Below are 24,103 nucleotides of genomic sequence, written 5' to 3' on the forward strand. Positions count from 1 at the left end.
TCACTAACAATGGCAAAGCCTCAAAGGGCAAAGCCACTAGTGGTGACCGCACGGGCCAAACGATCACTATGCATTATTTGTTGATTATTATGGTGATGTCTATGCTAACTATGTTGGCCCTCCTAATGGCTATGCTTATAGAGAGTACTCAATTTGGGTACCAAAAGATATTGTTGCCATTGCAAAGGAACCCATTAATCGATGGGTTCCTAAATCCTCTACTTGATTTTGTAGGGATATTCCTCCGGTGGTCCAAAATGGGTGTTTGATAGTGGATGCACCAATCATATGACCGGAGGAAAAGGTGTGCTTGATCAATTCATTGAAGATATCAACAAGAAGTCAAGCATTACCTTTGGTGACAACTCAAAGGGAAAGGTACTTGGGTATGGCAAGGTAGCAATCTCTAAGGACTTGTGCCTTGAGACGGTTATGCTTGTTGAACACCTTGGCTATAACTTACTTTCTATATATCATCTTGCCGATGCCGGGTACAATTCATATTTCACTAAATATTATGTGCAAGTCTTTAGGAGTGACAATCTCAAATTGGTCCTTGTTGGATATGTGGAGAACAACCTTTACGTGGTTGACCTCTCGAAAGAGAGCCCCTCCTTCTCCACATGTCTAATGGCGGCCAAGCATGACGAAGGATGGTTGTGGCATCGCCGCCTTGGTCATGTTAACATGAGGAATCTTAAACAACTCCTAAAGGGTGAGCATATTGTGGGACTAACCGGCGTTTCTTTTGAGAAAGATCGTGTTTGTAGTGCATGTGTAGCCGGAAAGCAACTCAAGAAGAAGCATCCCATCAAGAGTATTGTTACCACATCTAGGCCTTTGGAGCTCCTTCATTTGGACCTCTTTGGGCCATCACATTATGATACTCTTGGTGGGAGCAAGTATGGACTTGTCATTGTTGATGATTACTCAAGATACTCTTGGGTCTTTCTCCTTAAGTCTAAGGACGAGACCCATAGAGAGTTCATCACCTTCGCCAAGAAAGCTCAACGTATGTATGAATCCGAGATCAAGGCAATTAGGACCGACAATGGCACCGAGTTCAAGAACTACACTATGCAAGAGTTTGTTGATGATGAGGGCATCAAGCATGAGTTTTCGGCGCCATACACTCCTCAACAAAACGGTGTTGTTGAAAGGAAGAACCGGACTATCATTGAGATGGCAAGAACCATGTTGAGTGAATTCAACTCACCCCACAACTTTTGGGGAGAAGCCATCTCTACGGCCATCCACTACTCCAACCGGCTCTTCCTCCGTCCCCTCCACAACAAAACCCCATACGAGCTCCTTACCGGTAACAAGCCTAATGTCATGTATATTCGTGTCTTTGGATGCAAATGCCTTGTTAAGAACAACAAAGGAAAGCTCGGTAAATTTGAAACTAGAACCATAGAGGGTATATTTGTTGGATATGCGGAGAACTCTCACGCCTATAGATACTACAACCGGTCCTCCGGGACTATTGAAGTATCTTGTGACGTGGTGTTCTTGGAGGATAATGGCTCCCAAGTGGAGCAAGTTGTTCCATGTGTTGCAGGTAATGATGATGATCCATCTAGTGCCATCAAGCATATGGGCATTGGACACATCCGGCCCATGGAGGTTCATAATGATGATCAAGATGATGGAGTAGATGTTTCAAGCACGCCACAAGTGGAGCCTAGCTCAACTCAAGCCGAACCATCAAGTGCAACTCAAGAACCATCCTCTACTCAAGATGAGTCTCAATCCGAAGAACAAGAAGAAGATCCTCATTCCATGGAGCAAGATCATGATGACGATCAAGAAACATCCTCAACTCATGATCAAGCTCAAGTGGTCCCTCATGATCAAGTACTAGCAAGAGATGAATTCATTGATCATGAAGGAACCGTTCGGAAGATCAAGGCCGCTACAAGGGCAAGTGACATGAAAGTGGATCAAGTCCTTGGTAGCATCTCAAGAGGAGTGGTAACTCGTAGACACCATGTGTTACTTATCACTTATTGTCAACATCATGCTTTTGTGTCTAGTTTTGAACCACTTAAGGTACATGAAGCCTTGGTCGATCCGGATTGGGTAATTGCCATGCAAGAAGAATTGGAGTGTTTCACTCGTAATGAAGTATGGTCCCTAGTTGAGAGACCCAAGGATCATCGCATCAATGTCATTGGGACCAAATGGGTATTTAAGAACAAGCAAGATGAGAATGGCATTGTTATACGAAACAAAGCAAGGTTAGTGGCGCAAGGGTTTGCCAAATAGAAGGTATGGATTTTGAGGATACCTTTGCGCCGGTAGCCCGTCTTGAAGCTATTCGTCTTTTGCTTGCATTTGCATCTTTCCACAATTTCAAATTATATCAAATGGATGTGAAAAGTGCATTTTTGAATGGTCCCCTAAAAGAAACCGCATATGTGGCTCAACCCCCGGGTTTCGAAGACCCATGCCGACCCAACCACGTGTATTTACTCCATAAGGCACTCTACGGTCTCAAGCAAGCTCCACGTGCTTGGTATGAGTTCCTTAGGGATTTCTTACTACATGATGGGTTTTGCATGGGTACGGTCGATTCCACCCTTTTCACCAAGCGGGTTAAAGGGGGTGGCCTCTTTATATGTCAAATATATGTTGATGATATTATCTTTGGTGGAACTAACCCCAATCATAACAAAGCTTTTGAGCTATTGATGACTAGGAAATTTGAGATGTCCATGATGGGAGAGTTGAAGTTCTTCCTAGGCTTCCAAGTGAGGCAACTTGCAAAAGGCACCTTCATCTCTCAAGAAAAGTATGTGAAGGACATGCTCAAGAAATTCAACATGACCAATGCAAGCCCAATGAAGACACCCATGCCCGTAAAGGGGCAACTTGGTTCATGTGATGGTGAGAAGGATGTGGACATAAAGGTATACCGCTCCATGATAGGATCCTTGCTCTACCTTTGTGCCTCTAGGCCGGATATCATGCTAAGTGTAGGGATGTGTGCTCGTTTTCAATCTGCTCCCAAGGAGAGCCATTTAATGGCGGTCAAACGGATTCTAAGATACCTTGTTCTCACTCCTACTCTCGGGCTTTGGTATCCAAAGGGGTCAACCTTTGAACTCATTGGCTATTCGGATTCCGATTGGGCCGGTGATAAGGTTGACCGGAAGTCTACCTCCGGGGCTTGCCAATTTATTGGCCGGTCATTGGTGAGTTGGTCATCCAAGAAACAAAACTCCACCGCTTTATCCACCGCCGAAGCCGAATACATATCCGCGGCATCTTGTTGCACTCAATTGTTATGGATGAAGCAAACCTTGATAGACTATGGTGTGTCTCTTGGTACGGTGCCTCTTCTTTGTGACAATGAAAGTGCAATTAAGATCGCCAATAACCCGGTTCAACATTGTCGCACCAAACATATTGACATTCGCCATCACTTCCTACGTGATCATGTTGCCAATAAGGATATTGATCTCACTCATGTGGGAACAACCTACCAATTGGCGGATATTTTCACTAAGCCTTTGGATGAAGCCCGCTTTGTTAACTTGAGAGGAGAACTTGGTATTCTTGATCCTAAAAACTTGGATTGATTAACTTCTTGCACTATATTCTTGCATTTATCTTGCTATCTAGCTTAGAGGCATAGCACATATGGGGATAGACATCTTACCATGTCTTGGTATGATGCATACCTATGTGTGCAACATAAATAGACCCAATGTCATTATATGGACCCAAGCATGTCTCTTCGCGGTCACATGATATTTGCGCTTTCACATAGGGGGAGTAATCCCCCGCCCCTCATTGAGCCTTCATTACAAATTGATTTGACTATATAAGGCCAAATGATCTTATTGCAAAAATCATTTTAAAATGACTTATGATTCTTGATATAAATATACTTCGAATCATACCCATTGTCACTATTTATATTTTGTTTGGATTTCATTCCAATGGGTATGCCTAGAGAACTTTGTGTTTCCAACCCCATGTCTATGCTCATCTCATCATCATCTATCTATCTATATGTACATGTCATCATCTGAGCACTCACACACATTTACACAAAAAAATAGGGGCAAAACGAGGCAAAATGACACATTTTTGGGCAAATTGACTCCGGCCGGTCACTGGCCCGGTCGGACCGGCCTTTGCGCCGGGTCGTCCGGCGTCTGGCCCGGTCGACCGGGCGCCCGACCGGCCGTGCGGGCTGTTATGTCTTGGGAGAGGATACCCCTTGGGGATCTTCTTCCTCATTATCCCCCACCTCTCAAACCTCCATGGCCGCCGCCTCCACCATCTCCACCACGCCCTAGGCACTTCCCACCACTAGTTTCTCCCCAAACTTCACACAACCATAGATCGGGATCTCTCAAGCCTCTTCACCAAAGGATTTGGTCCCTCTCAAGCTATTTTGGGAGATCTTGGGGATTTGGCCCTCAAGCCTTCTTCACGTGTTCTTCTTGCTCACTTGGGCAACAAGGACAATGTCATCGGGTAAATTTCCCTTCTATTCCCTCTCCTTCTTGATTTCCCTCTCCCATTGCCACATGTTGAGGAAAATTGAGAAAAGTTAGGGTTAGGGTTAGGGTTAGTAAGTCCTCATGCCACCTAGAGTGTCACACCCCTCCTATGCACATTGTTCACTCTCCTGGTATAATCTATGTTCAAGTTTGTGAGTTTTTGCATGATTTTGTGTCGAATTTCTGGGCAAACATCACAACTCAGCACGACCCGGTTTACAGCCCGGTCGACCGGCCTCTCAACCGGCTGGTCCGGCGCACCGCCCGGTCAACCGGATGGCCAACCGGCTCGTCCGGTCTGTCGTCCGGTCGGACCGGCCCCTGCGCCGGCTCGCCCAGCTTTTTCGCATGATCTCGTCGAAACACTTGAATATAGGCTATGCTTTTGGCTTCCTCATATATGCTGATGACATGTACACTTACCTCATTGCTCTCCTCGTCCTATATTGCTTATTCACAGGAGACTGGAGCGGTGAGGACCGTGACACCACTGCCAAGAGAGGGAGGCATGCAGGACACCCACCACGCCGTACTAGTGGTCGTGCATCTCAGCCCACTGGTGGCAGCTCATCTAGGGGCCGAACCAAGACATCTGCCAGTAAGAGGAAAGATAAACATGCAGCACAGGATGGTGATGAGGTACTGCCAGAGTTCCATGTTGGTGATGTACATATTGGTGCATGGAGAAGACTCAGAGAGTCCAACCCCTATCGCTTTGAGGAACCCACTTACACAGGGGGAGATCAGTTTTTCTGGACCAAGACACAGCAAGTCATGTGGGATGACTACTATGACTCCCACGAGCACATGAAGAAAGGCACCATTGTTATGCCCAAGGCCATCAAGGATGTCACTGGAATGTATGAAGCCACCAAGTTTCGCTTTGTGGTTGCGACCTTGAGGCGGATGGGGTTGTATGATCTTATGTGCTTGACACCTACTGATGGGTGCTATTGTCCAACCTTGGTGAGACAGTTTCACTGCACAGTCTTTTTCCATGATGATGCAGCTCGGACTATGACTTGGATGACTGGCAAACAGAAATACACTTGCAACTATCTTGATTTCTGTGAAGCTTTGGGGTTTGGTGGAGGGAGTGCTTCTGGTTTCAAGATATATTCTCAGCAGAAGTTCAACAGAGGGGACATTGCCTTTTGCTATCCTCTGGAACCCACACCTGGACCTCCCACCATCTCTGGCATGTACTACTCCTACCTTATACTTGCCAAGCTATTCCGTGAGACTCTCATCAGCAAGTCCGGCGATACAAGTGAATGCCGTGCATATCATCTGAACTTGATGTACTACTATCACCCTGAGCACCGGAAACTTATTGATGGCTGTGATCTCATCTACTGTGAGTTACGGCGCTGTGTTCGCGAGCGGTTGACTCCTAATCTTGCCCAGTACGTTCAGCTGCTCATCAACAAGGTTGTGCCCGCACCTCTCAATACTCAAGGTGAGCGGGTCAGGATGGAAGCTTTCAAGGTACCTGCCCAAGGTGATAGACCGGATGTTCCTGAAATGATGCCTTCTGAGCGCCGGTCCAAGGAATGCCATGACCATGCTAGCTCCAGCTCCTCTAGGCGCCCACAGCATGGTGTCTCACGGTTCTTCTCTAGCTTATGGCAGATGTGCAAAAATACCAATGATGTTGCACATCAAAGTCTTTCTTTGAACCAAGAGACAAGGAGGCGCCAAAATGAGTTCATGGCTACTAGGAATGTACCTGTCCCTCCTCCTGGCCCTGAGTTGGAGCCTGTCCACGCACCAAACTGGGAGATGCCTCTTCTTTCTGATGAGATGTTCCAGAACTTTGATCCTTCCCTGTACTTTGGTGGTCCTCCTCCTAGATCTGCTCGTGCACCTCCTGCTGATGCTGATGATGAAGAGGATGAAGGTGATGAGGATGACAATGGCGAGGATGATGATGAAGAGGATGACGATGAGGATGGTGATTGATATGTCTCCGACGTATCGATAATTTCTTATGTTCCATGCCACATTATTGATGTTATCTACATGTTTTATGCACACTTTATGTCATATTCGTGCATTTTCTGGAACTAACCTATTAACAAGATGCCGAAGTGCCGATTCTTTGTTTCTGCTGTTTTTGGTTTCAGAAATCCTAGTAAGGAAATATTCTCGGAATTGGACGAAATCAAAGCCCAGGGGCCTATTTTTCCACGAAGCTTCCAGAAGTCCGAAGATGAGACGAAGAGGGGCCACGGGGTGGCCAAACCCTAGGGCGGCGCGGCCCCACCCCTGGCCGCGCCGGCCTATGGTGTGGGCCCCCCGTGCCGCCTCTTGACTTGCCCTTCCGCCTACTTAAAGCCTCCGTGACGAAACCCCCAGTACCGAGAGCCACGATACGGAAAACCTTCCAGAGACGCCGCCAACGCCGATCCCATCTCGGGGGATCCAGGAGATCGCCTCCGGCACCCTGCCGGAGAGGGGAATCATCTCCCGGAGGACTCTACGCCGCCATGGTCGCCTCCGGAGTGATGTGTGAGTAGTCTACCCCTGGACTATGGGTCCATAGCAGTAGCTAGATGGTTGTCTTCTCCCCATTGTGCTATCATTGTCGGATCTTGTGAGCTGCCTAACATGATCAAGATCATCTATCTGTAATTCTATATGTTGCGTTTGTTGGGATCCGATGAATAGAGAATACTTGTTATGTTGATTATCAAAGTTATATCTACGTGTTGTTTATGATCTTGCATGCTCTCCGTTACTAGTAGATGCTCTGGCCAAGTAGATGCTTGTAACTCCAAGAGGGAGTACTTATGCTCGATAGTGGGTTCATGCCTGCATTGACACCTGGGACAGTGACAGAAAGTTCTAAGGTTGTGTTGTGCTGTTGCCACTAGGGATAAAACATTGATGCTATGTCTAAGGATGTAGTTGTTGATTACATTACGCACCATACTTAATGCAATTGTCTGTTGCTTTGTAACTTAATACTGGAGGGGGTTCGGATGATAACCTGAAGGTGGACTTTTTAGGCATAGATGCAGTTGGATGGCGGTCTATGTACTTTGTCGTAATGCCCAATTAAATCTCACTATACTCATCATGATATGTATGTGCATTGTCATGCTCTCTTTATTTGTCAATTGCCCAACTGTAATTTGTTCACCCAACATGCTGTTTGTCTTATGGGAGAGACACCTCTAGTGAACTGTGGACCCCGGTCCAATTCTCTTTACTGAAATACAATCTACTGTAATACTTGTTCTACTGTTTTCTGCAAACAATCATCTTCCACACAATACGGTTAACTCTTTGTTACAGCAAGCCGGTGAGATTGACAACCTCACTGTTTCGTTGGGGCAAAGTACTTTGGTTGTGTTGTGCAGGTTCCACGTTGGCGCCGGAATCCCTGGTGTTGCGCCGCACTACATCCCGCCGCCATCAACCTTCAACGTGCTTCTTGACTCCTACTGGTCCGATTAAACCTTGGTTTCTTACTGAGGGAAACTTGCCGCTGTGCGCATCACACCTTCCTCTTGGGGTTCCCAACGGACGTGCCAACCACACGCATCAAGCAAATTTCTGGCGCCGTTGCCGGGGAGATCAAGACACGCTGCAAGGGGAGTCTCCACTTCTCAATCTCTTTACTTTGTTTTTGTCTTGCTTAGTTTTATTTACTACTTTGTTTGCTGCACTAAATCAAAATACAAAAAAAATTAGTTGCTAGTTTTACTTTATTTGCTATCTTGTTTGCTATATCAAAAACACAAAAAAAATTAGTTACTTGCATTTACTTTATCTAGTTTGCTTTATTTATTGTCTTGCACTCTATATTAAAAATACAAAAAAAAAAATTTAGTTACTTTTGTCACCATGTCTAGCTCTGAACCTGTTACTTCTTCGCCTGAAGAATTAGTCTTCACTTTTAAACAAGGGGATGAGGAGAGTTTTAAGGATGCTTGGTCTAGAATTTTTACTTCTTATCGTAAAACTGAACCTCAAATGACTCTAAGTTTGCTTCTTAGTAATTTTGATTTTGGTCTTATGGTTCGCTATAGATATGCTTTGGATACTTTAGTGGGAGGAGATTTCCTTCATTGCAATGGGGATCAAGCTTTTAATGCCATAAAGAAGTTGGTTGCATCACATGATTCAGCTAATAACTTTGATTCAGCTCTCACTAGCATATATAGTAGATTAAATAATCTCGAGATAAGTACATCTCGCTTGAATGATAACTATTGCCACGTTCGTAATCGTCTTGAACAAGTTTTAGTGAACTCTAAACTCTCATTGTGGGATCCTGCTGTTAAAATTGTTATCGGTGATCGAACTCTCCATGCCTACTGTGATATTATGTATGAATTTTGCCTTATGCCTGAAAGTATTTATAAATCTTTGAAACTTTGGGGAGTTGATGAAGGAGGAGAAGAAATAACTCTCATTGATAACTCTACTATAATTCCTAAAGGAATAGCCGCAGGTGTGCATACAACCATTTTTGGAAGAACAATATCCATTGATTATCTTGTTGTTGAAACAGGAAAACTTACACTCGGAAGATCCCTGCTGAAACTATTGGGAGCAGTCATTGATGTTGGAGAAGGCACTCTGAAATTCACCTCTATACCGGGGGGAAATCATATATTTCCTAAACCAAAGGGAAAGAAAAACAATAAGAAAGGTAAGGGTAAAGCCCAAGGTAAGGTTGACACACCAACTCTTGATAATACTTGATACACACTTTCTGCGCCTAGCTGAAAGGCGTTAAAGAAAAGCGCTTATGGGAGACAACCCATGTTTTTACCTACAGTACTTTGTTTTTATTTTGTGTCTTGGAAGTTGTTTACTACTGTAGCAACCTCTCCTTATCTTAGTTTTGTGTTTTGTTGTGCCAAGTAAAGCCGTTGATAGAAAAGTAAGTACTAGATTTGGATTACTGCGCAGTTCCAGATTTCTTTGCTGTCACGAATCTGGGTCCACCTCCCTGTAGGTAGCTCAGAAAATTAATCCAATTTACGTGCATGATCCTCAGATATGTACGCAACTTTCATTCAATTTGTGCATTTTCATTTGAGCAAGTCTGGTGCCATTTTAAAATTCGTCAATACGAACTGTTCTGTTTTGACAGATTCTGCCTTTTATTTCGCATTGCCTCTTTTGCTATGTTGGATGAATTTCTTTGATCCACTAATGTCCAGTAGCATTATGCAATGTCCAGAAGTGTTAAGAATGATTGTGTCACCTCTGAATATGTTAATTTATATTGTGCACTAACCCTCTAATGAGTTGTTTCGAGTTTGGTGTGGAGGAAGTTTTCAAGGATCAAGAGAGGAGTATGATGCAACATGATCAAGGAGAGTGAAAGCTCTAAGCTTGGGGATGCCCCGGTGGTTCACCCCTGCATATATTAAGAAGACTCAAGCGTCTAAGCTTGGGGATGCCCAAGGCATCCCCTTCTTCATCGACAACATTATCAGGTTCCTCCCCTGAAACTATATTTTTATTCCATCACATCTTATGTGCTTTTTCTTGGAGCGTCGGTTTGTTTTTGTTTTTGTTTTGTTTGAATAAAATGGATCCTAGCATTCACTTTATGGGAGAGAGACACGCTCCGCTGTAGCATATGGACAAGTATGTCCTTGGTTTCTACTCATAGTATTCATGGCGAAGTTTCTCCTTCGTTAAATTGTTTTATGGTTGGAATTGGAAAATGATACATGTAGTAATTGCTATTAATGTCTTGGGTAATGTGATACTTGGCAATTGTTGTGCTCATGATTAAGCTCTTGCATCATATGCTTTGCACCCATTAATGAAGAAATACATAGAGCATGCTAAAATTTGGTTTGCATATTTGGTTTCTCTAAGGTCTAGATAATTTCTAGTATTGAGTTTGAACAACAAGGAAGACGGTGTAGAGTCTTATAATGTTTTCAATATGTCTTTTATGTGAGTTTTGCTGCACCGGTTCATCCTTGTGTTTGTTTCAAATAAGCCTTGCTAGCCTAAACCTTGTATCGAGAGGGAATACTTCTCATGCATCCAAAATACTTGAGCCAACCACTATGCCAATTGTGTCCACCATACCTACCTACTACATGGTATTTTCCGCCATTCCAAAGTAAATTGCTTGAGTGCTACCTTTAAAATTCCATCATTCACCTTTGCAATATATAGCTCATGGGACAAATAGCTTAAAAACTATTGTGGTATTGAATATGTAATTATGCACTTTATCTCTTATTAAGTTGCTTGTTGTGCGATAACCATGTTTATCGGGGACGCCATCAACTTTTCATTGTTGAATTTCATGTGAGTTGCTATGCATGTTCGTCTTGTACGAAGTAAGGGCGATCTACACTGAGTTGAATGGTTTGAGCATGCATATTGTTAGAGAAGAACATTGGGCCGCTAACTAAAGCCATGATCCATGGTGGAAGTTTCAGTTTTGGACAAACATCCTCAAATCTCTAATGAGAAAAGAATTAATTGTTGTTGAATGCTTAAAGCATTAAAAGAGGAGTCCATTATCTGTTGTCTATGTTGTCCCGGTATGGATGTCTAAGTTGAGAATAATCAAAAGCGAGAAATCCAAATGCGAGCTTTCTCCTTAGACCTTTGTACAGGCGGCATAGAGGTACCCCTTTGTGATACTTGGTTAAAGCATATGTATTGCGGTGATAATCCAGGTAGTCCAAGCTAATTAGGACAAGGTGCGGGCACTATTAGTACACTATGCATGAGGCTTGCAACTTATAAGATATAATTTACATAATGCATATGCTTTATTACTACCGTTGACAAAATTGTTTCATGTTTTTAAAATCAAAGCTCTAGCACAAATATAGCAATCGATGCTTTTCCTCTATGGAGGACCATTCTTTTACTTTCAATGTTGAGTCAGTTCACCTATTTCTCTCCACCTCAAGAAGCAAACACTTGTGTGAACTGTGCATTGATTCCTACATACTTGCTTATTGCACTTATTATATTACTCTATGTTGACAATATCCATGAGATATACATGTTACAAGTTGAAAGCAACCGCTGAAACTTAATCTTCTTTTGTGTTGCTTCAATGCTTTTACTATGAATTATTGCTTTATGAGTTAACTCTTATGCAAGACTTATTGATGCTTGTCTTGAAGTGCTATTCATGAAAAGTCTTTGCTTTATGATTCACTTGTTTACTCATGTCATATACATTGTTTTGATCGCTGCATTCACTACATATGCTTTACAAATAGTATGATCAAGATTATGATGGCATGTCACTCCAGAAATTATCTGTGTTATCGTTTTACCTGCTCGGGACGAGCAGAACTAAGCTTGGGGATGCTGATACGTCTCCGACGTATCGATAATTTCTTATGTTCCATGCCACATTATTGATGTTATCTACATGTTTTATGCACACTTTATGTCATATTCGTGCATTTTCTGGAACTAACCTATTAACAAGATGCCAAAGTGCCAGTTGCTGTTTTCTGCTGTTTTTGGTTTCAGAAATCCTAGTAAGGAAATATTCTCGGAATTGGACGAAATCAAAGCCCAGGGGCCTATTTTTCCACGAAGCTTCCAGAAGTCCGAAGATGAGACGAAGAGGGGCCACGGGGTGGCCAAACCCTAGGGTGGCGCGGCCCCACCCCTGGCCGCGCCGGCCTATGGTGTGGGCCCCCCGTGCCGCCTCTTGACTTGCCCTTCCGCCTACTTAAAGCCTCCGTGACGAAACCCCCAGTACCGAGAGCCACGATACGGAAAACCTTCCAGAGACGCCGCCAACGCCGATCCCATCTCGGGGGATCCAGGAGATCGCCTCCGGCACCCTGCCGGAGAGGGGAATCATCTCCCGGAGGACTCTACGCCGCCATGGTCGCCTCCGGAGTGATGTGTGAGTAGTCTACCCCTGGACTATGGGTCCATAGCAGTAGCTAGATGGTTGTCTTCTCCCCATTGTGCTATCATTGTCGGATCTTGTGAGCTGCCTAACATGATCAAGATCATCTATCTGTAATTCTATATGTTGCGTTTGTTGGGATCCGATGAATAGAGAATACTTGTTATGTTGATTATCAAAGTTATATCTACGTGTTGTTTATGATCTTGCATGCTCTCCGTTACTAGTAGATGCTCTGGCCAAGTAGATGCTTGTAACTCCAAGAGGGAGTACTTATGCTCGATAGTGGGTTCATGCCTGCATTGACACAGGGACAGGATGAGAAAGTTCTAAGGTTGTGTTGTGCTGTTGCCACTAGGGATAAAACATTGATGCTATGTCTAAGGATGTAGTTGTTGATTACATTACGCACCATACTTAATGCAATTGTCTATTGCTTTGCAACTTAATACTGGAGGGGGTTCGGATGATAACCTGAAGGTGGACTTTTTAGGCATAGATGCAGTTGGATGGCGGTCTATGTACTTTGTCGTAATGCCCAATTAAATCTCACTATACTCATCATGATATGTATGTGCATTGTCATGCTCTCTTTATTTGTCAATTGCCCAACTGTAATTTGTTCACCCAACATGCTGTTTGTCTTATGGGAGAGACACCTCTAGTGAACTGTGGACCCCGGTCCAATTCTCTTTACTGAAATACAATCTACTGTAATACTTGTTCTACTGTTTTCTGCAAACAATCATCTTCCACACAATACGGTTAATTCTTTGTTACAGCAAGCCGGTGAGATTGACAACCTCACTGTTTCGTTGGGGCAAAGTACTTTGGTTGTGTTGTGCAGGTTCCACGTTGGCGCCGGAATCCCTGGTGTTGCGCCGCACTACATCCCGCCGCCATCAACCTTCAACGTGCTTCTTGACTCCTACTGGTCCGATTAAACCTTGGTTTCTTACTGAGGGAAACTTGCCGCTGTGCGCATCACACCTTCCTCTTGGGGTTCCCAACGGACGTGCCAACCACACGCATCAGTGATGGCAGCTCTCCATCCGCGGGGCACGAGTTCTATTGATGGGACGCTAGCATCTCTCCTCTTTTCTTCGCCTTTTTGGTGTTCCGATGCCAAAGGGGGAGAAGAGAGTAGAGTCTAGAATTACGGGGTTCTTTGATTGTCACAAGCCATGGGAGTTGCTTTATTTGGATTTTATATGGCTTGTGCGTATTTTCTTTGATTTCTCAAGAACCATTTGCTACTTTGAATAATTCATGTATGGATATGTATGGACGACTATTATGTGTGCTACTCTATGTTAGGATAATCATGCTTTATGGATAATCATGCTTTATGCTTATATATCTTGATATACTTGTCCATACCATGCTTGTTTCCTAAAGATATTGGGGGAGCTTCTCATATTCCACAAATGGTGCACTTTGCATTCAAACGCAAATTCTCCAAGTGCACACATTATGGGGGAGCTGTCGTAATATCTTATATGGAATCAAGGTTTAGAGCTTATCATAATATCTATATGTAACTCTAGCTCGGTTTGTCATCGTATACCAAAAAGGGGGAGATTGTAAGGGTATTTTACCCTTATCCATTATTTTGGTATCCATGACACCGTGCTAGAGTATTTGGACTAATACATGTCTACAAGATGACTTTCAGGTATTAGCCAAAGAGGTATGATGGTGTAGCAATGGAACAAAAAGGCAACGGGAGACCCCCCCAATTCGACGAAAAATCAGCAAGTTTTTCAGAGCCTGGCCGGTCACAGATCCGGTCGGACCGGCCCTGGCACCGGACAGCCCAGTCACCAACCGGACCCAGAATCGGTGCCATCCGGGCAGGTTCCAGTAAAGAGGGCAAGCCCTCCGGTCGGCGTCCGGTCGCCAGCCCGGTTTTGGACCGGCTGCTCCGGTCCATGGCCCGGTCTGACCGGGCACCAGACCGAGCGGCCCGGTCTGCAACCGGACTTTGCGCCTGTGCCATCCGGGCGCCATCCAGTAACCTCAGACGCCTGCCCGGTCAAGACCCGGTCCCAGCTCCGGTTGGAAACCGGCCGGCCCGGTCTGTGGCCCGGTCTGACCGGGCTGTGGACCGGCCTGTCCGGCGCCAAATCCAGTCGACCGGGTTTCTCGACGAATCTGCTGATGTGGCAAGTGACCAACGGCCGTATTTCAAAGAACACTATAAATAGGCCTTCTCCCACCTCTGAACAGTTAGGCACTACACTACAAGCTGTTCTTGAGCTCTCTCTCTCTTACTCCATTGCTAGAAACACCAAAAGCCTCAGATCTCCCTCCTCCTCCACCCAAACTCAAATCCCTCCGGGGAATCGTTAGAGGAGGACCCGATCTACCGTTCTACCAAGCCAAATCTCATTTCCCCTTGTATTCATTGAGAAGCTTGCTTCCTAGGGTTCTTTGGAAACCCTAGGTGGGCAAGAGGAGTCCGGAAGCATCCGGGCTGTGGATTTGCTCCGGGCAAGATTGTGAAGGTTTGGAGGCTACCTCAAAGTCTACCACAAGTGAGTGAGCTATTCCTTCGTGGGATAGGCTCCGGAGAATAGGGTGAGCCTTCGTGGCGCGGGGAATCCTTCGTGGGACCTCCACTCCTCCAAACGTGACGTACCTTGTTGCAAAGCAAGGGAACACGGGAATACATCCTCGTCTCCGCGTGCTATCGGTTATCTCTAAACCGAACTCCTTACTTGTGATTTAACTACCTGTGAGAGCCTTCGTGCTTGAGTTAGTTGTATCCTCATATAGGTTGCCTCACCTAGTTTGCATTAGGCTCACCTTTATATTCCGCAAAGCCTAATATTGCAAAGAAAGAATTAAAATCTGTAGAAACCTATTCACCCCCCCTCTAGGTTTACCATCTCTATACTTTCATATGTAGATGACATATTATTGATTGGGAATGATATAGAACTATTAAGCAGTGTAAAAGGTTATTTGAATAATAGTTTTTCAATGAAAGACCTTGGTGAAGCATCGTATATATTAGGCATCAAGATTTATAGAGATAGATCAAGACGCCTAATAGGGCTATCACAAAGTACATACCTGGACAAGATTCTAAAGAAGTTTAGAATGGACGAAAGTAAGAAAGGATTCTTACCTATGTTACCAGGCAAGGTCTTGAGTAAGACTCAAGGACCGGCTACGGCAGAAGAAAGAGAAAGGATGAGTCAGATCCCCTATGCCTCGGCAGTAGGCTCTATCATGTATGCCATGCTATGTACTAGACCGGATATAGCACATGCTGTTAGTTTGACTAGCAGATATCAAAGTGATCCAGGGATGGAACACTGGACAGCGGTCAAGAATATCCTGAAGTACTTGAAAAGAACTAAGGATATGTTTCTTTGTTATGGAGGTGACCAAGAGCTCGTTGTAACAAGTTACACCGATGCAAGTTGGAACACTGATCCTGATGACTCTAAGTCATAATATGGGTACGTGTTTATATTGGACGGTGCTACAGTAAGCTGGGCAAGCTCGAAGCAGTGCACGGTGGCGAAGTCTTCAACAGAATCAGAGTATATAGCGGCTTCAGAGGCTTCATCATAAGCGGTATGGATGAAGAGGTTCATTGTAGAGCTCGGTGTGGTTCCTAGTGCATTGGACCCACTAGTCATCTACTGTGACAACATGGGTGCCATCGCCAATGCACAAGAACCAAGGTCACACAAGAGGCTAAAGCATATCAAGCTGCGTTATCACTCGATTCGCGAGTACATCGAAGATGGAGAAGTAAAGATTTGCAAAGTACACACTGATCTGAATGTAGCAGATCCGTTGACTAAAGCTCTCCCTAGGGCAAAGCATGACCAACACCAGAATGCCATGGGTGTTAGGTACCTTACAATGTAATCTAGATTATTGACTCTAGTGCAAGTGGGAGACTGTTGGAGATATTCCCAAGAGGCAATAATAAAAGTGGTTATTATATATCTTTATGTTTATGATGGATGTTTATATACCATGCTATAATTGTATTAACCGAAACATTGATACATGTGTGATATGTAAACAACAATGAGTCCCTAGTAAGCCTCTTAACTAGCTTGTTGATTAATAGATGATTAGTTTCATAATCATGAACATTGGATGTTATTAATAACAAGGTTATATCATTATATGAATGATGTAATGGACACACCCAATTAAGCGTAGCATAAGATCACGTCATTAAGTTATTTGCTATAAGCTTTCGATACATAGTTACCTAGTCCTTTCGACCATGAGATCATGTAAATCACTTATACCGGAAAGGTACTTTGATTACATCAAACGCCACTGCATAAATGGGTGGTTATAATGGTGGGATTAAGTATCCGGAAAGTATGAGTTGAGGAATATGGATCAACAGTGGGATTTGTCCATCCCGATGACGGATAGATATACTCTGGACCCTCTCGGTGGAATGTCGTCTAATGTCTTGCAAGCATATGAATAAGTTCATAAGAGACCACACACCACGGTACGAGTAAAGAGTACTTGTCAGGAGACAAGGTTGAACAAGGTATAGACTGATACCGATGATCAAACCTCGAACAAGTAAAATATCGCGTGACAAAGGGAATTGGTGTCGTATGTGAATGGTTCATTCGATCACTAAGTCATCGTTGAATATGTGGGAGCCATTATGGATCTCCAGATCCCGCTATTGGTTATTGGTCGGAGAGAGTTCTCACCCATGTCCACATAGTTTGCGAACCGTAGGGTGACACACTTAAGGTTTGATGTTGTAATAGTAGAACTTGAATATGGAATGGAGTTCAAGTATTGTTCGAAGTCTCAGATGAGATCCCGGACATCACGAGGAGTTCCGGAATGGTCCGGAGAATAAGATTCATATATAGGAAGTCATTTTATAAGTTTTAAAATGATCCGGTGAATTTATGGAAGGTTCTAGAAGGTTCTAGAAAAGTCCGGAATAATTCACTTTGGAAGGCGGAGTCCCGGTGGGACTCCACCACCCATGGCCGGCCAACCCTAGAGGGGGGAGTCCAAGGTGGACTCCACCAAGGGGGCCGGCCACCCCTCCTCATGGAAGGGTGGGAATCCCACTTGGGTGGGAGTCCCACCTTGGGTAGGTTTCCCTACTACATGGAAGGTTTTGGGTTGGGGTCTTATTCGAAGACTTGTAGTTCAACACTTGGGGGTTCCACCTATATAATGAGGGGCCAAGGGGAGGGGGCCGGCCACCACAAAGCCACCAAGCTGGCCGCACCCCATAGAGGCCGGCTACCCCCTCTCCCCAAACCCTAGCCGCCCCACTCCTTCCCCTTTCCCGCAACGCTTAGCGAAGCTCCGCCGGAGATCTCCATCGCCACCGCCACCACGCCGTCGTGCTGCCGGATTCAAGGAGGAGCTACTACTTCCGCTGCCCGCTGGAACGGGGAGGTGGACGTCGTCTTCATCAACACCGAACGTGTGACCGAGTACGGAGGTGCTGCCCGATTGTGGCACCGTCAAGATCTTCTACGCGCTTTTGCAAGCGGCAAGTGATCGTCTACCGCAGCAACAAGAGCCTCATCTTGTAGGCTTTGGAAATCTTCAAGGTTGAGTCACGTTCATCCCCTCGTTGCTCCCGTCTTCTAGATTGCATCTTGGCTTGGATTGCATTCTCGCGGTAGGAATTTTTTTATTTTCTATGCAACGAATCCCTACAGTAACAAATATGTTTTTTAGTTACAAGTGAGGTTGCAACTAAGACTTTTAGATAAATATGAGATTTCAACTGAATTTTTTCCGATTACAAGTGGATCTGCAACTGACAAAAAATGTTATCAAATATTATATTTGCGTCTCGTGATTTTTCTCAAATATAATTTACAAGTGAGTTGTAGCTAAGATATGGTTACATAAATAGTTTGAATTTTTTAAATTGTTTAATGTGTATCATATTTTGATGCACACTATCTATGACATAAGATAGTCCATGGTCCTAGCTTATCACTCTGGGCGTTCGGGAAATCCCGAAAATTCGGGACGGGAAATTCGAGAAAAATATATTTCGGGAGCTGGAAAATGACACCCGAAAATGCACCTAAAAATGTGACTCCCGACAATTCGGGTACCCGATAATTCGGGTTCGGGATCGGGAAATCCTGAATATCCCGATTTATACACAGAAACAAAAAAAAGTAGTGTTGAGATTTGTCGCTGGCTTGTTGGCTTCGTTGCCGTACTTCAAACAAAGCATCGGAGGGGTCCCGGGCGGCAAGGCATCGAGCCATCGAGGAGAAAAGGCTTCGTTGCCATCCTTACATCGACGCACCGGAGGAGAGCAGCGGGGCGTCGAGGAGAGCGGCGGGGCGTCGACGCGCCGGAGGAGAGCGGCGGGGCGTCGAGGAAAGCGGCGGGGCGTCGAGCCGTCTGCCCGTATGACCTCTGCGTGTGGCGGCTGGGAAAGGGGCAAGTCACGAGGGATTGGGGACGATGGAGGATAAGCTCGTGAGTCCTGACCTCGTATAGTAGTCTAGGCTTTCTTGAACATGGGCTGGGCCTCCACCTCGCTACAACATGGGCTGGGCCTCCACCTTGCTACAACTTCTTTCGGGACACTCGGGAAATTCGGGATACTAGCTTACAGGCCCGAATTTCCTGAACTAATTTCGGGAAATCGAAACACGTTCCCGAATTAATGCTCGGGTTTTTTCGGGTTCGGGATATACGGGTTCGGGATCGGGAATTTCGGGTTCGGGATTCGGGATTCGGGATTTATGCCCGGAGTGACTAGCTTAGTAGCCTACTAGGTGAAGGATTGTGCATGAGAAAGGAAAAAAGAAAAGTGATGTTTCTTCTGTATTTTCTCATTTTGCACGCACATGCGAGCTAGACTAGTAGTCACTCTAGTGACCCATGTAAGCAAGCAGAGCAGGTTGCCTCGCATTCTTGCAACGCACACAGTGCTGTGATGGTGGCCGAACGCCCGAACAACCTGCGCAAGCACCTAGGCAAAAAAGAAAACGTTAATATTCTGAAAGCTAGTTTAGTTCCCAGTAAACTGAGCACTAGTGAGACCCTAATATTTGTACTAAACTTTTATACTTTTAAAATGGATTTTGTGAAAAAAAAAATATTTTATAATATTATTGAATGATATTAATTTTAGGGGTTATTTGTTATAAATTTCTAGCATCTACGATTGAACGGTGCAGACATGCCACACTAAATTTATATTTATTTTTATACCATAAGATTTTTATTTTTATTTTTCGAGACATTGCCACTAACAAAGATTAAGTATGATTCCCTTAAACTGAGAAAACCATGAATCTCACACAATGACGAATTAATTTATGATGTTTGTTTTATCTGTAGTGTATATATGTAGATGTTTATACATATTTAATATTATTAGATATCTTGGAGCATAATTGCGAATCATAATTTTTAAGAAATATCTAAATAGTTGCTTCTAGTCGATGAATAGGTGCAAGCAAAAAAACTAGTATATAAGAATTTAATGTGTAGTATATTATCTAATGGTTAGCATGTAATCTTAATAGCGGCCAAATGTGTCTTACATGTTGTGTCTTGTTCAATAATCTGTTTGTTTTGAATTTGGTATGCAAATCACATCTATTTAAACAATGGCGCATCGTCTCAAAATGATCTTATATCCTTACCGCACACTGTGAAGTTCAAGCATTATCGGCCACTTAAGAATATCTCACACGCGAAAACAAATATCTGGCCGTCCATACACCGTAATCTAGTACTGGATATGGTAGGTGGCAGGAGAACAAAAGAATCATGCACCATCATCATTCTCTCCTCATCTCTCCCTTTCGTCTTTCTCCATAAAACCCTAGTATAATACTGTCCTTGAACGGGTCAACCCAGGTGTTGGACAACCGATATGAAGGGATGATGTATCCAGCAGTCAACTCCGATGGCCACCGCGGTAACCCGGCGTGCCGCCACCTGGACTTCTTATTCGTAGCAACCCGGTAATGGACCAACTAATGATGTCGTACTAACATCGCCGCGCACTAACACGAAAAAGTGGCTTTCGATGTAAACCTTAGATAGATTGCCCCCTCTATGTGGAGAGCCTCAATTGGGTAAAGCCTCAAAGAGCCACTCCTTTTTGCACCCTGTGCCTCCCAGCTAATCTATAGCTCGGCGTCGATCGAGCCAGCAGCAAAGAAAAGCAGAAAAACGCGTATGTTTTCACCAACTTTGGCCGGTTCCCAGAGCTTTTAAACCCTCCTGAAACCGGCATATATATCTCAGTTAACGTAGTCGAGCTAATTAAGCTAGCTAGTCTACCGGTCACTAGCTAGCTAGATACTCCAGCTAGATTGGTTAGTGCAATGTACGTAGTGCATTGCATGTGTTGATTGGTCGTGTACGTGTTGTACTCTGCACGGGTGTGATTTGGCTGGTGATCATTAGGTCGTTGATGGAGCAAGCGAGCTTGTGCGGGAGGCGGCCGCGGGCGGAGACGCGCCACCCGGTGTACCGCGGCGTGCGGTTCAGGGCGGGGAAGTGGGTGTCGGAGATCCGGGAGCTGCGCAAGCCCACCAGGATCTGGCTCGGCACCTACCCGACGCCCGAGATGGCCGCCGCCGCCTACGACGCCGCCGCATTGGCGCTGCGGGGCGCGGGCACGGCGCTCAACTTCCCGGACGCGGCCGGGTCGCGCCCGGCACCGGCGTCCATGTCCCCTGACGACGTCCGAGCCGCAGCGGCAGCGGCCGCCGCGTCTGCCACGGCCAGCTCATGGACGACGACTTATCGGAGCGACCAATACTGCCATCACGATGTTCAGTTGCGTGGCGGCGAGGAGGACCGCCGCAGTGACCACATAATGGGCGTCGTGGACGAGGACGACGTGTTCGAGATGCCGCGGCTGATGGTGAGCATGGCAGAAGGGCTCATGATAAACCCGCCGATGCTGGGTCCAGCGGCGGCGGACGGTGGCACGGCGACGTCGTACTACACGGAGGTTGAGGTTGAGGATGAGAATTGTGTGAGCTTGTGGGATCACTCTTGATTGATCGATCACGTAGCTGGAGGTAGTGGAGGAGGGTGTGACTGAGACCGATGGCGACGTCATGACCTGGTGGTGGAGATGTGGGATCGCCCGTGATATGGACGGAGGAATATATTTGGCGTCTTCGCGAAACGTATATGTATACGTTCTGTGATGAGCCCTAGTACGTAGCATGGATGTGAAATGGACGATAGAGACACAAGACGTATACACAGAGATACAAATTCCATGTCATTTTTTTTCTTGAAATCACTTTAGGGTGAGTGCATGGTGTTTATTTTATTGTAAAGCGAAGAAATCATACAAAGTTTGGACGGTTTGATTTAGTTTTTTGGATGGTTAGAACAGCACGAAGATCGTTCCTCCTCGTGTTACTCTTGTGGGCGATGGGTGGTGCCCTAGCTGCCCGGCGCCCAACTCCCCTCTTCTCCCTGGCTGGCATCGTCGGCGGTGGAAAGTTGGGCGCTGGCGGCATCGGGGTGACCTATTCTCCCTAGCTCGGGGATCTCAGCACGGGCTTAGTTCTTCGATCTGGTTGCTTTGTTGGTGAGAGGTGTGGCTGCTCTGGCGGTGTGGAGATCTTATGATGGCGGGGCACATATTAGGCGGAGGCGGCGTTCCAGGCGGTGGCTCATGGCTTCTCATCTAGGAGGTGCCATGGCGGCCAGACGGGTTATTGTCCACAGGAGGTGACGTCATGGGCCCTTTTGGGTCCGATCTTCACCGGGTCAGGTAAGGTGGCCCGCGGTCTTGATCGACTTCTCCGCTACACCCGACTGGTGTTGTGGGTGCTATTGGCTCGGCCTGAATAAATGGGGATAGTCCCGCTATTCTTCGAGTCCCACATTGTCGATCTGCTTCATGTTGGCCTTCTCGATATGGACACCGATGAATTCCAGTCTTCCTCTCGGAGATCTTTGCTGGTGCGCGCGTGATGCCACGGGATATCTAGATCGGAGTTGATCCGGTCATGCGGTCCTTTATCTTCGGCCGCAAAGGAATCATCTTTTTTTTTGAAATGGGAGCTGATGTCAACACCCGGATTTTTAAGTCCAGATGCCTGTTATGCCATACATCGCAATCCCAGGAATATTGTTGTTGCGAGACATAACAGTTGAATATCATAAGTCATCATTCATTACATATCATAGTCGTCTTACAAAAAGATCACATGATCCAATATTACAATAATAGTTGAACTATTGTTTCAACACACATCACAAATACATAGCGGAAGCGTAGATCGAAGGGGACTCTATAGTCCACAGGCCAACGCTTGACGTCAGGAGTGATCCTAGTTGTCGTAGACGTCCTGCTGTCCTTCTTCCGGGGTCTGGTACTCCTCTTCATAGTCTGGCCATTTGAATAGCCAGGGACAAAGCCATGAGTACTTTAAAGTACTCGCAAACTAATACTAAGGTAAGTATTATCAACTATGGAAGGGGATGCTAAGCTCTAGTTTCATTTGCATAAAGCCAGTTTTATTTCATAAGCACTTTAGTAAACAAAAACCTTTATTTGCTCAACTAACTCAAGTGGGAACATTAGTGTCATTCCCACAACTCAGTTGTGATTCAAAGTCCAAGTCACCTTTCAATTCAAATCACAAGTCACCATTCATATTTTTAGAAAAGTTCTGATGACGGAACAGTATGGCCTTTCCAACTGTCCATAACCGCGGACGCGGCTATTCGAATAGATCTACACTCTGCAGAGGTCGTACACTTGTGCCACAACATTTGCAATAATCCGTCAGGGTTAACTGGCCCTGATTTACCACACTCCGTGTGCGGACTACCAACCATAACCTTTCACTTACATATCCTAGTATAGGCATCTCTCCCCATGAGCTTGGCCTCCCAGTGAAGACAAAGCTGTCGGCACAGGAACTGCACAGGGCTTGGGCCGGACATTCACCTCATTTCACGTCATATCACATCATTTCATATCTCGTTGGAGGCAGCCCTTGGCATAACCCCGATGACGCTTGTTTAGAGGGAACCCATACTAAGATACATAAACTTCTAGTTAAGCCCTACCCATATCAGGTATTGTGGGGGTACTTGCAAAATTGGAATGGTATCGCATCCGAACCCAACCATCAGTTTTGGTAAAATTCACCAAGTCATTCACCAGTCATATTCACCTTCAAAATCTTTCAATAGAATGACTCATCATTCCAAGGTTTTCAAAGTCATTTCATTTCACAAGTTCCCAACTAGAGTAGTCATTTTCAATTTAGCACTAGCATCTAAGGATGAGGGGTGCTAAGTAATTTGCTTTGCTTCTAGGCTAACTTTGATACTCTTGTACTAATCTAATACTAACCAAGTGGATCATAAATCAAAAGTACTTTGATAAACAAAAGTAAATAACGCTTGTAAAGTAAAACTGAGAAATAGGATCATAAGCATAAAGTAAATGGGGTAATGCCTTGCTCATGGTGAGCTTTGCACTTTGCAAGGGTATTATCTTGCAAGAATATAGCTTGCAACAATATAACTTGCATTAGTCTAGCTTGCATTGGTAATAGCTTGCCTTGGTTGAGGTGGTGGTCAAAGTTCTCTTCTTCTTCTTGAAAGTAGACTTCCTCCTCCTCTTGATACTCCTCGGTACTAGCGTCTAAAATACGAATACGAGGATACAATCACCAAACAATTCATTGGCTATTCCAAACCT

General features: G+C 45.1%; 1 protein-coding gene across 1 annotated transcript; it reads left to right on the forward strand.

The window, feature by feature from the left end:
- Window positions 1-20,679: 20,679 nt before the first annotated feature.
- Window positions 20,680-21,675, forward strand: LOC127306847 (ethylene-responsive transcription factor ERF024-like). Its single transcript, XM_051337558.2, has one exon. The coding sequence runs from the start codon at window positions 20,831-20,833 to the stop codon at window positions 21,422-21,424; it is 594 nt and encodes a 197-aa protein (XP_051193518.1). The 5' UTR covers window positions 20,680-20,830; the 3' UTR covers window positions 21,425-21,675.
- Window positions 21,676-24,103: the final 2,428 nt, after the last annotated feature.

Source organism: Lolium perenne, chromosome 1, assembly GCF_019359855.2.
Source record: "Lolium perenne isolate Kyuss_39 chromosome 1, Kyuss_2.0, whole genome shotgun sequence".
Classification (NCBI taxonomy): Eukaryota; Viridiplantae; Streptophyta; class Magnoliopsida; order Poales; family Poaceae; genus Lolium; species Lolium perenne.